Source organism: Amia ocellicauda, chromosome 1, assembly GCF_036373705.1.
Source record: "Amia ocellicauda isolate fAmiCal2 chromosome 1, fAmiCal2.hap1, whole genome shotgun sequence".
Classification (NCBI taxonomy): Eukaryota; Metazoa; Chordata; class Actinopteri; order Amiiformes; family Amiidae; genus Amia; species Amia ocellicauda.
In genome coordinates this window covers 42,208,550-42,225,847 of record NC_089850.1, presented here as the reverse complement: position 1 = coordinate 42,225,847, position 17,298 = coordinate 42,208,550, and the positions used below count along the sequence as shown (strand labels likewise).

General features: G+C 34.8%; 2 protein-coding genes across 2 annotated transcripts in view; one reads left to right on the top strand and one right to left on the bottom strand.

Moving 5' to 3' along the window:
* nbas (NBAS subunit of NRZ tethering complex) overlaps nucleotides 1-5,236 on the bottom strand; it is a 198,510-nt gene extending 193,274 nt beyond the window's left edge. The window contains exons 1-6 of the mRNA XM_066705652.1: nucleotides 5,126-5,236; nucleotides 4,595-4,646; nucleotides 4,355-4,391; nucleotides 3,661-3,738; nucleotides 3,356-3,403; nucleotides 2,990-3,033 (exon numbers count right to left, since the gene is read on the bottom strand). Coding sequence (XP_066561749.1) covers nucleotides 2,990-3,033; nucleotides 3,356-3,403; nucleotides 3,661-3,738; nucleotides 4,355-4,391; nucleotides 4,595-4,646; nucleotides 5,126-5,233 — 367 coding nt within the window. The 5' untranslated portion in view covers nucleotides 5,234-5,236. The remainder of the gene's footprint in view (nucleotides 1-2,989; nucleotides 3,034-3,355; nucleotides 3,404-3,660; nucleotides 3,739-4,354; nucleotides 4,392-4,594; nucleotides 4,647-5,125) is intronic.
* Nucleotides 5,237-5,619: 383 nt separating this feature from the next.
* On the top strand, nucleotides 5,620-16,637 carry ddx1 (DEAD (Asp-Glu-Ala-Asp) box helicase 1). The gene is made up of 26 exons (XM_066705673.1): nucleotides 5,620-5,712; nucleotides 6,076-6,127; nucleotides 7,397-7,460; nucleotides 7,553-7,582; nucleotides 7,867-7,963; nucleotides 8,117-8,164; nucleotides 8,624-8,707; nucleotides 9,288-9,371; nucleotides 9,487-9,563; nucleotides 9,694-9,766; nucleotides 10,030-10,106; nucleotides 10,191-10,305; nucleotides 10,603-10,741; nucleotides 11,120-11,180; nucleotides 11,749-11,847; nucleotides 12,077-12,166; nucleotides 12,312-12,500; nucleotides 12,888-12,939; nucleotides 13,119-13,265; nucleotides 13,596-13,687; nucleotides 13,825-13,897; nucleotides 14,284-14,353; nucleotides 14,619-14,661; nucleotides 14,892-14,987; nucleotides 15,391-15,511; nucleotides 16,239-16,637. Exons 1-26 carry the CDS (start codon nucleotides 5,697-5,699, stop codon nucleotides 16,367-16,369), a joined length of 2,220 nt encoding a protein of 739 aa, XP_066561770.1. The 5' UTR covers nucleotides 5,620-5,696; the 3' UTR covers nucleotides 16,370-16,637.
* Nucleotides 16,638-17,298: the final 661 nt, after the last annotated feature.

Here is a 17,298-nt window from a genome sequence, read left to right as displayed (position 1 = left end):
CATGAACTTCAATCCATTGTTTTAGCTACTTTGAATACAACTGTCCTGGGAAATCACATATGTGACAATCAATCTCAGCTTCATGGCACAAATTCAGTGCAAATTCCCCGCAAGATGCTACGTGCTCGGATTCTGCACAAGGCAAAGCCAGTAATGATTGTCTTTAATCTAATGTCATATAATGGCTGTGCTATTTTCAGGCTGTCATTCATTTTCATTTAATGTGAAAACATGTCATCTATCTCTGTGTCCAAAAAATCTAGTGGTCCCTTTACATGTGGAAATGAGGTCTGAGATGTGTTCTACACTTACTAATAATATAATATCCAATGCTGCAATTTACACATGGCTTGATTTGGTAATCCATCAATTTCTAATGCGGGACACACACTTTACACACACTTAACATAGGCAAGTCTACTGGGGTGAAACCTGCTGTGTCCAACAAATTCAGAAAGTACAAAATGTATAAGTAAGTATAGTTTAATGAAAATTATGTATTAGCCAAATTAATTAATGAATAATTGTTTCAAATGAAGGATGTGAATACTTTTAACTAAAAATGCACATATAACAAGAACCTATAGTATAATTTGTGGGTAACATTGCGAGAATCTCATCTCATTTTAACCAGACAAACAGCAGCAGATACATGTTATTTTAATTCAAATCCCATAGTTCCCATGACAACAGCACTGTAGGGCTAAAAACAGTAAAGAATGTAAGTGAAGAATGAACTGCTTCTGAGACACTCCTTCTTGATTCATACTATTTCAAATGCTATTTGTCTAAATCAATTTAATTAACTTTGGAAAATTCATTTTTAAATTATCTGCAATAGAAATGAATGACAATAAAACTTGAATAAATAAATTCCGCTACTGCAAAACACTGTTAGGTTAAAATCATTACTCCTCTACACTCAGTTGTAGCTAATTCATCTAAACTGATGGCAAAGCACAATATGCTTGGACAAGTGTGAAATAGTGAAGCTATATTCAAGCTTCCATAAATCTCTTCTATTTTTTTTTTCATTAATTATGTGTCATTGAAATATGACAAATCACACTTGTGAAATGAAAGTAAAACATCTCTTGCGGTTCATTTTCACTCATTAGATTGCCTTTGATATATTATGTTCTCACTCCACAGCCATGTATTTAGGCCTTAACCACAAAATTGTACAAAAGCACAGGGATAAAGCATAAGTAGCTAATCACCATTCAATGAAGCATGAATTGGCAGCTCTAACAATAAATGACTTAAGCATCTATTCCAAGCTTTCAGGCTTGCCACCTGTCCATATGAAGTAATAAAATCAAAGCTGTTCAATTCATATACACTTGGATATACATTTACTAGTAATACTAGGTGTCATACATTGCATTTTTATTCACTTCCTTCTGTGAACACATATCTCTCTAAAAAAGTTTGTTACTGATTGTAAGATTACAAGATTAAATCAGTGTATTTGTTTCTGAGCTCCCACACTGTGAAAGGTTAATTATTAATTGTATTCCCAATTCTGAATAATCTGTAAATCTATTATTTACATAATTTAGATGTATTTATTTTTGGCTGAGGAAGGCTGTTTTGTACGCCACTAATCACACCTCCCAGACCTGCAGATACTTCTAGTATCTATCAGAAACACAGATTGTGGTATGTTTGTACTGCCACTGGCTGTTCTTACTATATTTGCACCAAAGTCTGCTACTTTTTTTTTTTTTTTTTTTTTTTTAAAGACTGCATGTGTGTGTGTGTGTGTACATATTGGAGCTTGTTTTCAACAAGCAATTAATAGCACCTCAATATAACTAATTACGATCCTCAGCAAAATGTTAAGTGCCAGCTGTGATGTTGGAAAAAAGAAAGCCAGGTTTGATAAGACCCAACATGTGAAGATGCATTTAAATTTAAATTGTCCCTAAGAAAAATTGTATTTGCTTTCTCATTATTAAAATCAGTCTATGACAGGTTTGTATAAGGAAAAGGCAATATGGCAGAAAGGCTATATGCAAATAAAGTGAAATATTCCACAAGGGTTCACTGTGGGAAGTTTATTCTTGTTCATATAAGAAAGGCACAACAGTCTACTGCTGTAAATTGCTGAAATAAAGTCAATTCTGATTACAGACATTGCTGTGCAATTACACTTGCTTGTACTTGCTTGCTTTGTGTTCCCAAGTTAGAATTTGACAGTAGTATACCATTATGGAGCCTTTCAGGGTTTTTTCAAAAGCAAACGAAATACACGTATGCTTAACTCCATAAATTATGCACTACACGATGGATGGATGGATTTGTAACCCTCTTCTACAAACAACAGAAAACATTGTACTAGCTGAAAAACAAGGAGGGCTGACATCACAATCACTGCTTGGGGCAGAAAATACAATGAGAAATTTTACCAGATACATGATAAATCATTAAAAAGGTAAGGCTCAAGATGTTTGGATATTAAAGCCTTCAGAGCATGTCTTTTTGGAAGGTAAACAAAAAATGGAAGAAATAAAAACTGAAACTCCATTAGTCTATCTTATCAATTCACTGCGGCAATTTATTTGGGTGCAGTCTCGACAACTAGCATGGTAGTTCATTAATTACACCAACCAAATTTTGCATTCTGCATGGGCTCTGATTAACTTCCATTCATTTTGCAGCTGGTTTCTAATTAATTATCTGTCAATAAAGACTACCAGGAAATTTCACATGAAATGGAAAACATATAAATTACCATCGTAGTTCTATCTCATACAGCACATTTGCACACTGCAGGAGCAAACCTTACACTGCAGGTTTATGCAGATCTAAAGACGACATTTATTTCGCTCTCTGATTTATGCATAACTTTTCTCCATATGGGAACCCAACTATTTCATTCTGCATAAATTAACAAATACACAAAACACAAAAATGTTTCTAAAGGTTGGAATTGTTAATACTTTATCGTAAGCTTCAAAATAAAAATTGAAATAAATATAATTACCTTGACATTTCCCAATGACAGAACCAAAATCATCTCTTGCAGATCTGTAAATTCAGCAATACAAAACCTCTATCAAATGAAACTCCTCCAACAGACTCAAAAACACCAAATGGTTTTAGTACAAAGATTCAAAATACAGCAGTAGCAAGAAGTATGCAAAAGTAAATAATCCATATAGCTTTGAGTGGTAAATGGCTAAACAATGCATATGGTGAAGAATAAAACAAACATAAGTTACATGATGTAAATAACAAATTTAATTGCAACTCAAATAGCTATTTTATTTTTCAGTAAATTACTTCTTAATAAGTCATTCAAAGTCTTGAAACAATTCAGCTTCATGCATTTCCATTTAATAATAATTACCTGATTTCCACACACTGGTCTTGCACAACAGCCAACAACTTTCCATTGCTATAAAATATAACATACATATAAACAGCAAATAAAAATGGAAAACTTGTATTTAAATATGTGCTGTGATATAAGTTTACATAGCTTTAAGATCTTAACTTAGGCACATAATAAGCATGTCTTGCATTCATATGTCACACTGTTAAAATTGCGGTCGTTAAATTAATTTAATTTAAGAAGAAAATGAATAACTAACAGAGAACTGAGAATGTTTGATCAATTTAATATGCTACTTGCACACAAAAATGAAAGAGTACCTTGCAAGAACAAGCTGCCAGTTAATTTGTTTACTGACAAGTTGAACTAGTCCTGGAGGTAAAGAAGAACTTGAAGGGCTATATAAGAAGGTAAAATGGTTATATGTCAGTACAGTAAATATGACAATAACAATAATTAAGTTTAATAATAAAGAAAATGTAATAATTTTAAAAAAGAGGTTGGCACAAGTATACAATCTAAAACAATACACAAATAAATGTGTTTTATTAGGTTTCACAACTAATAACAATAATAATAGTAATAACAATATTAATAGTAACAACATTAAACTGATCAATTACCATATAATAGGGTGCATGTATTTCCTTTCTGTAGATTTGTGTAGCCCCACTGTTAAGGCAGGGTCATTTTCAAATCTGTCTATATTATGCATGTCAGAGATCTGTGCTTACAAACACATTGATACACTTGTAGCATGTGTGGTCAGACAATCCCACTCTCTGCCCAGGCACTGACATCCCCAAAACAGGCTAATTTAACATACTGTGAGCCCAGATACAGATATGAATGTTTAACATTTAATGGCACTCTTTGATATAAAAAAAAAAAAATGCATACAACAGCAAAACGTGTATTAACTTATTGGTTTAATTAATTTGTTTATTAAGAACTAAATATGGGATGTACTAAGTTACTGAGGAGTATTAGAGAAAAATTGGAAATGTAACTTACCTGTACCACAAATAGTGTAGAATAAACTTAAAAGGACCTACAATAAAAGGGGGAAACAGCAGAGCTACAATTATGTAGAGATCCTTAACCTAAAGAAACTTAATTCAGCGCAAAGTTACAAGAAATATGAATGCAAATAAGGAAACGTTTGTGAATAATGATATTTTGAAGTCATTTTCAGAGACCTTTACTAAGCCATATTGTTTAATAATGTCATATTGAATGAAAACATTGTCCTACCCGTCACTGCCTTTGCAACCAGTGAGGAACTGTGCTCTTTGCTCCCTCTCAGCTGGAAAACCAAAGCAAAAACACATCCATATGATCTTACTGGAATAATAACCGTTATGACATAACATGACTTGCTTTTCAAACGTATGTATTAAAACAAAGTTCAAATGCTTTATTTAGAGAATTATCCAAATGACATAGGTATGTGGTTTGTACTAGAAGTTTCACTAACTGTTCAACAACTAAATGTATAAAATAGAAAGCAAGGATGTATGCTGTGTATTATTAGCAATTGACTCCATACGAAAGATAATCGTATTTGTATAACATGGCAGCAAACAAGCGTTTTCAAATATAAAGTATTTACCCATCACTTGGGTTTGTTTGCATAATTATAATTATAACAGACTGCAAGTGCAAGCAATAAACTAGTGCTACGTGGCTCATGTATGTCAGTTCAGCTGTCTTAGTGTTAGCACAGCGTTTTTGATTACTGACATAAAAAGTTGGACTCTTAGTCATGTTTTAACTTTGACCGACCTGAGTATCTGTCTCCGCTGGCCATTCAGTATTTATCAGTAAATCGTAGAGAATATTTTCTTCTTCATTTTCTACACTGCTACAATCAGCCATGTTTACGGTGGACATGATCGCCGGTGCACCTATCTATCTAGTCCGGAAGGGCGCAAACCAATCCGAGCGGAAACGCGACATTTCAGACGTTGCACTTCACGTCAATGTAATTAAAACACAGAATTATTATTATTATTATTATTATTATTATTATTATTATTATTATTATTATTATCCCATATTTTTGTGTTAAAATAATAGCAGTGTTAATATATGTGTTTAATTAATTTTCATAACTTGAACTGTACAAAAATATGTATATCATTTGATAATTATGATTGATTCAATAAGGGTAGCGTAATGTATCCTAAACATGTTTTACTGTTTTTATTACATGTAATAAAAATGTACACTTTTCTTCAATCCGGAACTAAAGAATTGAAGACTGCGTTTCCCTCGGACAGTCGCGTTGTCCGCTGTCAGGAAAGTCAGAAGCAGTGCGGGCTGTTTCCGGTGCTCTGTTGGTTCGGTGGCAAAAATGGCAGCGTTTTCTGGTAAGATCTATTCCTACGTGGCAGCAAACAGAATAGCACGTATTATTTAGAAAAGATCCAATGTACTTTTTATATGTTATATCAGATTTCAAAATGTAGAGGTTAAAAAAAGGTAAACTGTAGCAATGCTGAAAACATCGATTCACCTGGTGATACGTGTATATATAGCCCATGAAAAGATATGTAAAAAAAGCCTGATTTAAAATGTATGTTCTTAATGTACTTTTCCTCTAAATAATATGAATCAGTTGTGTTATTTTGTAACGTTTTTATTTCAGTAGCAATTGTACGCGAATTATGAAACTTGTAATATCACCATTAATTCAATGTATCTTTACTTTCTACTCATATTTGTGTCTGTAGAACTAGGAGTGATGCCTGAAATTGCTCAGGCTGTGGAGGAGATGGACTGGCTGTAAGTAAAACTACCAGTTATGAACTGTATGTATCATGGGGCAGTTATGGTATTTATTATTGATCCTGAGTCATCTTGGTTAGATGCATTATGAAAATATTTCTGTTGAATTAAACTAGGACTATATAAAACTGTCATTTTATGTAAGAAGACACCAAGATAAAGCCAATTTAAAATGTATAAAGGAAATCAGAGTGGTTATTAAATGTTATAAATATACAATAACAAAAATGTTGTTGTTTCAAGTGGGTTATCAAGAAATAGCTATACGATATACTACATGGCCAAAGGTATGTGGACACCCCATATAATTAGTGGTGCTATTTCAGCCACACCCATTGCTGACAGGTGTATAAAATACAGCACACAAACTTGCAATCTCCTTAGGCAAACATTGGCAGTAGAATGTGCTGTACTGAAGAGCTCTGACTTTCAACATGGCACCATCATAGGATGCCACCTGGAAGCAATGTCAGCACAAGAAGTATTCGTCGGGAGCTTCATGAAATGGGTTTCCATGGCCGAGCAGCCACACGCAAGCCTAAGATCACCATGCGCAATGCCAAGCATCGGCTGGAGTAGTGTAAAACTTGCCGCCATTGGACTCTGGAGTCATAAATCACACTTCACCATCTGTCAGTCTGATGGACGTATCTGGGATTGGCTGATGCCAGGAGAACGCCACCTGCCCAAATGCATTGTGCCAACTGTAAAGTTTGGTGAAGTAGGAATAATGGTCTGCGGCTGTTTTTCATGGTCTGGGCTGGGCCCCTTAGTTCCACTGAAGGGAAATCTTAACGCTACAGCATACAGTGACATTGTAGACGATTTTGTGCTTCCAACATTGTGAAAGCAGTTTGGGGAAGGCCCTTTCCTGTTTCAGCATGACAATACTCTGTACAGAGCGAGGTCCATACAGAAATGGTTTGTGGAAGAACTTGGCTGGCCTGCACAGAGCACTGACCTCATTCCCATTCCACACCTTTGGGATGAATTGGAACGCCGACTGTGAGCCAGGCCTTATCACCCAACATCAGTGCCGACCTCACTAATGCTCTTGTGGCTGAATGGATGCAAGTCTCCTCAACAGTGTTTCAACATCTAGTGGAAAGCCTTCCCAGAAGAGTGGAGGTTGTTACAGCAGCAAAGGAGGGACAAACTCCGTTTTAATGCCCATGAATTTGTAATGAGATGTTCGACAAGCAGGTGTCCACATACTTTTAGTCATGTAGTGTATATTGAAATAATGACATGTTTGTCTCATTACAGACTTCCCACAGACATCCAGGCAGAGTCCATTCCTCTGATTCTTGGAGGTGGTGATGTGCTTATGGTGAGTATTTGTTTACTTTATAATAAAGGTTTCATAGCATCATTCAAAATTCAGTTTGTATATCTGCTAACTCATGCATTTGCCATCCACAGGCTGCAGAAACTGGTAGTGGAAAAACTGGTGTAAGTAAAACTAGAATATTTTATTCTCATCACTTCGTTTTCAGAATGAATGAGTGAGTTCATGATAGTCTCTCAATCTGTTTTTATCTTTAAAAAATACATGCATTAATATTCGTAGAACTGTACACGTGGTTCAGATATCCTTAAGTAACACATTTAATTAATTTACATCATTACCCACCTGTCTTTGTACTTCTGTTAAGGAAGACTTATTCAAAATCTAAAATAAACTGTTGTGCGTGTTTGCATTTGAGTAAGAAGAAACTATTTGTTTTTAATTGAAGGCTTTCAGCATCCCGCTGATTCAGATTGTGTATGAAACACTTAAGGATCAACAGGAGGGCAAGAAAGGAAAAGCATCTGTGAAAACTGGAGGAGCAGGTACAACAGACCACATTGGATTCATGCACTAATGAAGAACTGCATATGAATCTTACATGTCTTGTTCACATCTATAACATGTAATATAATATAAAAGGTTTTTTTGTGAGGGTTTCTCCATTTCAGAATATGATATCTATATTTGTCTTTCAGTTTTCAGCAAATGGCAGATGAACCCTTATGACAGAGGGTCAGCTTTTGGTAAGTGCAAAATGCATGCATTTAAATGTATTTGAAATATATTTCATTTAAAAGTCTTAATTAACCATAATGGTTGCCAACAGAGTTAAAATAAATACATACATATATACATGCATACATAAACAAACTAACTTATCTAGTAGAAATCTTATCAACAATCCACTTATTTATCATCAGTCTGTTGGGTTTAAAAGAACAGTTTGGCACTAACCTCCGACTCATCTCGAGGATTTACTAGACTTTATCATTCTGGTTATTTTATTTTATTTTTAGATAAATGTAAGCCAGCTTAATATCACAGTTTACCTTAAATTGCATGTTAATTATCCTGTTTCCCACTATTTATAATACCTGCAACTTTGCTGTTACAATCATAATTGAATTCTATATCTAAACGTAAGCGCATACGTTTGTAGGTTTGGATAAGGTGTTTTCCAATTGTGTTTTTCTGTCTCTTAGCTATTGGACCCGATGGCTTGTGCTGTCAGAGCAGGGAGTTCAAGGAGTGGCACGGTTGCCGCTCAACAATGGCAGTAACAAAGGGTGGGTACATCCAGAGACAGAGATACTGCTAGGTTGACAGCCATTGGCAAAGTACATTGTGTAACATCTTACCATTGGGGAAATGACAAGCACTTGTAACATGGCACTAAGACAAATGTATTTTATCTCTGTTTTTCATTTTTCTCTTCCTAAATGGTAACCTGGCAGTTTAAAGATTTGAAATTCCTGTACTTTAGATGATCACACATCACAAACTAAACATGTATATCTTGAGCAACAATATTAATCTTATCATGACACTTTTTAAAATGTTGCAAACCATAAAATGAATATATATATATATATATATATATATATAAGTATGTACTAGAGAACCTCTGATAGTATAGATTTTATTTTATAGAACTCACAGTAGGAAAATGCACTGATTTTGCAATTGCTGTTTGTATGTACTTTGTTTCTCCATTATTTTCATGAATTTCTAAAAAGACCCTTAAAGCAGTATTTCTTCATGATTAGTTTTTCTTCAACATGCACAGACTTTAACTTAAAAGCAAATTATACTGGACGAGTGTATGCATTGAAGTCTGCTTGTAATGAAACTCTTTTCCTTGTTCAGGGAAATACTACTATGAAGTGACTTGCCACGATCAAGGTCTTTGCAGAATAGGGTGGTCTTCCGCACAGGCCGCACTGGACCTGGGTAAGTGATTGAATGCATTCTTTTTTATTATTATTATTTAATTTTGTGATTTACATTACATTTCTTTACCTTTCTAGAAAGTGTTCTAATTATTTGCACTGTTTAATGTCCATAGGTACTGATAAGTTTGGATTTGGATTTGGTGGAACTGGGAAGAAGTCTCACAACAAACAGTTTGATAGCTATGGGGAGGTAAGCATGATCCCGATTAAAATGTAAATTAATTGTGTTTGTATAACTAATTTAATTAGCTATTATTAATAATAATAATATTATTATTGTATTGTATTTTTATGCAAGTCAAATGTATTTGTGTTTTCAGGAATTTACAATGCATGACACCATAGGATGCTACCTGGATTTGGACAAGGGAAATATTATGTTTTCCAAAAATGGTATGTATATATTGTTTATTTTTTTAATGTGATTACATTTATAGAGAATGTACTATCAATTTCTAATATGGTATTTATTTATTTTATATTCAAGCACAAATAGTGTATAGTTTCTATAATTTACATCACTGTAGAACATATCCTAATATATGTTAAATTGTTATAATTATATCAAGTACTGTGTATTACACTTTCTACTAAGTCACCTAATCAGGACCATGGGGTATTATTTTGTTTTCTTCATGTATTAATTTTATTTTTAGGAAAAGATTTGGGTCTGGCATTTGAGGTTCCACCACATTTGAAAAATCAAGCCTTCTTCGCTGCTTGTGTCTTAAAGGTAATCAATTGTAAACAACTCTTTGATCTATAAGTTACTGAAGACTGTAAAGCAGTTCTAACACCATTCAATACTGTTTTCCAGAACGCTGAGCTGAAGTTTAATTTTGGGGGTGAGGAATTTAAAAATCCTCCCAAGGACGGATATATTGCTCTAGACCAAGCACCTGATCGACATGTTGTAAAGTCTAAACAAACAGGTGGTGTATACAATTATTTTCATTTCACATGAAGGCATTGTATATTATTTCATTTGTATTCTGTTGTATAATGCATACTATTATTGTATGTAATTGAAACATGTCTTCAGTAGTAAAATTATTTTCTGTTTTGGTATTACTATGCCTAGTCAGAATAACTTTTATTCCATATGTCTCATTGGGGGGAATTTGTTTTTCAGCTATAAAAGAAACTGTTTAAAGCACAAAAATTCAAAGTGAAGTGGCAGAATATGGTTAAAAAAGATTTACCTATTGCTGTATTTATTTTTGTTACAGGAAGCGCACAAATAAGCCAAGTAAAGAATTTACCAAATGCCCCAAAAGCACTTATTGTTGAACCATCAAAAGAGCTTGCTGAACAAACACTTAATAATGTCAATCAGTTTAAGAAACTAGTTGATAATCCCAAAGTAAGGTAAGTGATATCAAGTTTTTGAGACAATTTTATAATAAAACATTTTCTTTGTTTTGTTTTCATCTGTAATAAAAATATACACCCTACTCAGAAACTTTGTGCTTCATATTATAAATTGTAAACAAGCTCTTAATATTTGCTTTGTGACATCCTTAACTGTTTTTTAAATGTGCTGCCCTTTTGGTTGTTTGTAAAAAATATGTCGGTGGAATAAAGTCAGGAATTCTGAGATTACCATAGTAAAATACAGTAAATTGTGAATAATGTCAAAGTGAATACACTTAGTGCATTTACATGTTCAAACTTTGTTTTAAAACACTAATACGTGTACATGCTTGATTTTGTTTTATTATACATGCTCTTTAAATATATTTTTAGGGATCTTCTCATCATTGGAGGGGTAGCTGCAAAGGAACAGCTTGCAGTTCTGGAGCAAGGGGTATGTCTCAGACATCTTCATTTCATGCGATTCTTTTGTTGTTTAGTCTGACTGGAAAACGTATACTAAAATAATTGTTTAAAAACCTATTCTAAAACAGCATTGTAATTTTTCTCCTTTGTCTATGAGTTTCAATGATCGTGAGATCTAGCTTGACTCTTAACCATTGTTTTAAAGCCATTTCATGCTTTTGATGCTTAAAGAAATACCAACCAACCAATATGTCTTTCTCCTAAGCCATTTATAAAGCACTATATATATATATATATATATATATATATATATATATATATATATATATATTTTTTTTAAGAGTTTGTCATTGTGGAGGGGGTAACAATTGAGCTGTGTGCCTGTTGTATAGATCTTGATTTATAAATAAGTGTAAGTCTCAAGCTGCCTGTGGAGGCTCTTGCAGGGTTCAGTACTCTGAAATCCAGTAAGCTGTTTAAATAAGGGAAATGTAATGTTTAGCACATGATTTTGATTGTTTTTTCAGTTACTTATCATAAGGAACCCACATTATCAGATCATGATTTTAAGCAGATTGATTGTTTTTCCTCCTCAGACTGATATTGTTGTTGGAACTCCAGGTCGATTGGATGACCTTATATCAACAGGAAAACTCAACCTCTCTCAAGTTCAGTTCCTGGTGCTGGACGAAGCAGTACGTACATTTATTTATTGATAAGAGAGGATTATTTTATTTTTTAATAACCATGTGTAGACATTTTGCCCTGGGGGCATCTATTACAGCATTACATGTAATGAAGGAATTTATTGGCCATGTGGTTCATACTTTCACTTGAACCCAAATTTAGTACTTTGTAAGCACTGTGTAAGTGAATGCAAAACTGGTCATATTCATAATTGTATTTCATTTGTCCCGTGCATAGGATGGACTCATTTCTGCAGGATACACGGATTTCATCATGAGAGTCTACAACCAGATTCCCCAGGTGACCTCTGATGGAAAGAGACTGCAGGTAATGATAGGTCTATACATTTGGCTTTTCTTCATCTTGGACAATCCCATTAACCACATTTGAAACCTCCTTTCCTTAGCCTGACACGTTTGTACTTCGATCTTTCCCCCTGTTGAAATTCTTACCATTTCTGTTGGGTTTTTAGGTGATTGTCTGCTCCGCCACCTTGCATTCCTTTGATGTGAAGAAGCTCTCTGAGAAGATCATGCATTTCCCCACCTGGGTGGATCTGAAAGGAGAGGATTCTGTGCCAGAGACAGTGCATCACGTAGTGGTGCCTGTCAACCCCAAGACTGACCGACTCTGGGAGAGACTGGGCAAAAACCATATTCGGGTAAGACTTCCGATATTTTATTATTCTGCAATCATATTAAATTTTGCTTGGTCGCTCTTTCAAACATGCTGATAGTAAACCAACAAAAGGAAAAATGCATTAACACAATACATGCATTTTAAAAGTAACTGTGCTGATTGCATACTTAAAATAAAGATTGTATTGTCAATAGGTCTACTATTTTTAAGACACTTTTAAAGTTCAGTCCTAACCTTGACTTTCTTTTTATGTCTTTGTTTGTTATTACATTGCAACTACATTATAGAACCCACTGATCTGTCTTCATTTCCCAAGCCACTTATGTGTGAAACACAGTCTATTGTAAAGAAATTCTGCTTGATTGAGGTTGAGACTTTTTCTCAGTGAAATTGTCTTCATGTATTCCAGACTGATGAAGTTCATGCAAAGGACAACACAAGACCCGGAGCCAATTCTCCAGGTTAGTTTGAATGAAACTAGGTTTTGTTTATTTCCTGTTTACAGTGTGTTTTTTCTGTTTCCAAAACATTTTTCTGTAGTTGGTTCGAGACCAATTTTGAGAGCATAACCGTTGCACTTTTCTGTAATGCAATATGCACTGGGTATAAATAATACATTCTATATCTTTCCTTTTTTCAGAAATGTGGTCTGAGGCTATTAAAATCCTGAAGGGAGAGTACACCGTCAGAGCTATCAAGGAGCACAAGATGGATCAGGCTATTATTTTCTGTAGAACTAAAATAGACTGCGACAACATGGAGCAATTCTTCATTCAGCAAGGAGGAGGTAAAAATAGGAAGGGATATGTTTCTAGTTCTATTTGAAGTTAGGTCTCTTGTTCTATCTTTGTAAAGAAATTGCTTAATTTGTACAGTGTTACTGGTACAACCTCACTTGACGAGCAAAAGTGCAATTGTGTATCAAGCTTTTTGAAAGAAATCTATGTTAGTGAAAAACAAGTATTCCAAAAGGGACATCTTTGTATAAATAGCCTGCAATGAGGGTGACCCCAACCCAAAAGTCTCATTTACAAGCTGGCATTTTATTGAACTCTGTCCAGAGGAGTTTTAACTTTCTGCTTAATATTTACAATAATGAACCTCTTCCAACTTCCAGGACCTGACCGAAAAGGACACCAGTTTTCCTGTGTCTGTCTTCACGGGGACAGAAAGCCAAATGAAAGAAAACACAATTTGGAACGATTCAAGGTAATGGTGAAAACATTAGTGTCATCGCATCTGTAAACAGCGAATGCTTATTTTCATATTGCTAAGTGCTCCAGCTCTTCTATAGATTGTATTAATTTCCCTGTACTAATATTATAAATCGCTGGCTCTCATTACAGAAACAGGAGGTGAAGTTTCTCATTTGCACTGATGTTGCTGCGCGAGGTATTGATATCCGTGGAGTTCCTTACGGTAAGAAGTGGCTTATTCTGCAGATTCTGGTTTCAGTAAACAGACACCGGACATTGTTCATCTTCATGTTATATTTTAACTGTTTAGATGGATCGTTAAACCCAGGAGCAGAAGTTTACACATTCTGTAGTCCTGTACAGGTCAGGTCATCCGATCGCTTCCCAATGTATTTATGCAGAAAATTCTTAGCAGTAGTAGCTGACGGGATTTGTAATATTCGGTATTGCTAAGGAATATGTTCAATATTGCTAAACTGGTCCTTTTATCCAGATGGAAATTCCAGTCAATTATAATCCGCCTCCTGTTAGCAGTTCATACTGCCATTACAACATGATAAAGGGAATCTGAATATTTTTCAGAAATGTATTTGATCATTTGTGTTTCAGTTATCAATGTCACTCTTCCTGATGAAAAACAGAACTATGTGCATCGTATAGGAAGAGTTGGGAAAGGTATGTGTGCATCTTTCAATTTTGTTATTATCCGTTCAGATACGTATTTGTTTTTCATGTTAAAAGTATGTACAAATATTAATGTAAAGGAAAGTAGCAAACAACTTTAAGGCCATAATCTGTGCTGATTTTATGCGTCACTTTCAGTGTTCATCACTCTGATTTGAAGTATGTTTTGTAAATTGTGTGCAAGCCAATGGACTGGCAATTCTTTTTCAGTTAACTTCTGTATTTAAACAGTTTACCCTTTTGCCAATTTTATTTTTTAGGATGGGTTTGGCAATTTCCTTAGTGGCAGTGGAGAAGGAAAAGGTATGCTTTTCTTTTTTTTCTCTCTTCCTTCCTCTTTCTCATTAGATACTTTTATATTAAACAATGAGCAGTATTACAGAAACCGAGAGCAGACATCTAAATACCTTTTCATGACTAATTTTTGCCCAGTGTTTAGAATTATAGTATTTTGTTACAGTAAAATAAGTAATCACGTTTTTACAAATACAAATCAGCAGATCTTCTCTTTTTAATGTCTGTTTTTTGGTCAGGTCTGGTACCACGTGTGTGCAAACAGAGGGAGAGGATGCTATAACACCAGGCTGAAGGAGGATGGCGGATGCACAATATGGTACAACGAGAAGCAGGTGAGACGATAATTGACATGATCTGGCTCACAGTGTAGGTAGGTTTGAAAGTAGGTTTTAAGACTTAAGAATCAGACTTTTTAGTGGTTGAAGAGAGACAATATTAGTGATCTAAATGAAGTGACCTGGAAAAGTGGCTTTGAGACCTTCAAATGGAACCTGTATGGTTACTTTCAATGCTCCCATTTTATTTTATTTTATTTTTGGTATGTGAGGAGAAGCTCCTGTCAAAGGATAAGACTAAGAGTCTTAAAATTCCATGCATCATAGGCCTACATGTTATACAAAAAAAAAAAAAAAAACGATGCAACTTAATCCTCGTATAAATTAAGCTGTGTATTTTACCCTTCAGGGGGTTGGTTTTGAAAATGATGAATTTAAACTTTTTTTTCTCTTCCCTCAGCTTCTTGCTGACGTAGAGGATCACTTAAATTGCACAATTACTCAGTGTGAGCCTGACATTAAGGTGCCGGTGGATGATTTTGATGGAAAAGTGTCATATGGCAAAAGAAGAGCAGCTGGAGGTATGTCTTATGAAAGAAACGCATCTTTTCAAGCACTAATCAAGGAAGCTAAGAACAGCAAGTACACACAATTCATGCATCCTCCTATGGATACAGAATTTCATAGTCTATATTTGGCTACAGTTTCAGCTCATGCTACCATGATACTAAACCCCCACATGCAATAGAATGTAGAATAGAGCTCTAGTGCAATATAGAGGAATGTCTCCACCAGTCCCAATAAGGATCCAATGTCTTGGCCCCTCAGTGTTCAGAGCCAGTGTGGCATTGGCCATTCCTTTCCTCAACATCTAAATGATGCAACCAACATAGACAATTTCTGCAAACCATAGCTTTCTCCAAATGTGTTTATTTTCCACTGTTCATTTCCTGGTCATATATTTTATATCTTATAACTATGAGCTGCTTTTTATGAAATAAATTGCTTGTGATAGCCCTTGACTGTGACCCTACATATTGACAGCACTTAGCTTTCACCGTCCAGGATGTAGGACCTCACTTACTGTACTTGTGTAAATTGTAAATTGGAATTTGTAAAATGTATTTTGAATTGCTATGTTGTAGCTAAATTGAATTTGTAATGATTGATGCCTTGTACTTAACTTTGCACTTATGTTGTAAGTTGCCCTGGATAAGGGCGTCTGCCAAGAAATAAAAATAATAATAATAATAGTCAGGACCTGAGTATTGTCAATTTGCCTGAAATAATTGTATCTTCTTTTGACAGGTGGACTGTACAAAGGCCATGTGGATGCTTTGGCACCGACGGTTCATGAGCTGGCTGCCCTTGAAAAGGAGGCCCAGACGTCATTCTTGCACCTTGGCTACCTGCCCAACCAGCTGTTCAGAGCCTTCTAATAGCACCGCAGCCATGTAGCAAAGAGTGCGCTACATAACTTACGAAGGGAAATTGAGTTGTAGTTTAAAATTGTCTTTATTTTGAGTTATTGATTTGAGTTAAAATTAAGATAAGCTTTCAGTTCAAAAGATTGTGTCTTATGGCAAAGCCTGAATCTAAAGAAACTAATATGATTGCAAAATAGATGCATTTTGTGCTATGCTTCTCTACTGTCAATGGCAGTACAGTAAAAACTTGACCTGAAATAAAAGCACTAACAGAACTATACTCATTTGGTCCGTATTTGTAGTGGTTCTGCTTTTCTTGCACTCCTGAGTGGAGAATCTCAGTATAAACTCTTCATTGTCCATCGGCACAGTTTTCCATTGATACCTGGTGAGGCTTTCCACCGTGACATGCTCTGGAAAGTTTAAGTCAAGGTCCTGGAACACGTTACATATCAAGGCTTCAGCTGTGTGCTGTGACACTATATGTTATATGTCATACCATATGTCACAGCTTCTCCACTGGGGAAGACCCAACTGTTTCCATTCTATTATGGACTTTGGTCACAGGTTATGTATGTGCTGTTGGTCTTCGAATAGTTTTAGAGAAGAATTTGTTGAATTGAGAATTAACTAAGGGAAGGACTTATTTATAGTAATAAGTATCAAATCAGATTATTACCTTCATCATAGGTAAAACTTTTTAAAAGGTGTCGGAGTCAACACCTAATTTAAAAAGTGCATTTTTCAGATCTACCACTAGAGGACATGTTTGCACCATTTATACAGGCAGTTTTTAATTATTTTTCCCAATTGTGTGTGTCTGCAAGGAAGAGTGAAATAAGCCATTTATACCACTTTTGTTTCATTTCTGTGAATCCTTAATGTTTGCAGAACTGGTTTCTCTGACATTTCCAAAACCAATATTATCATTACCAATTATA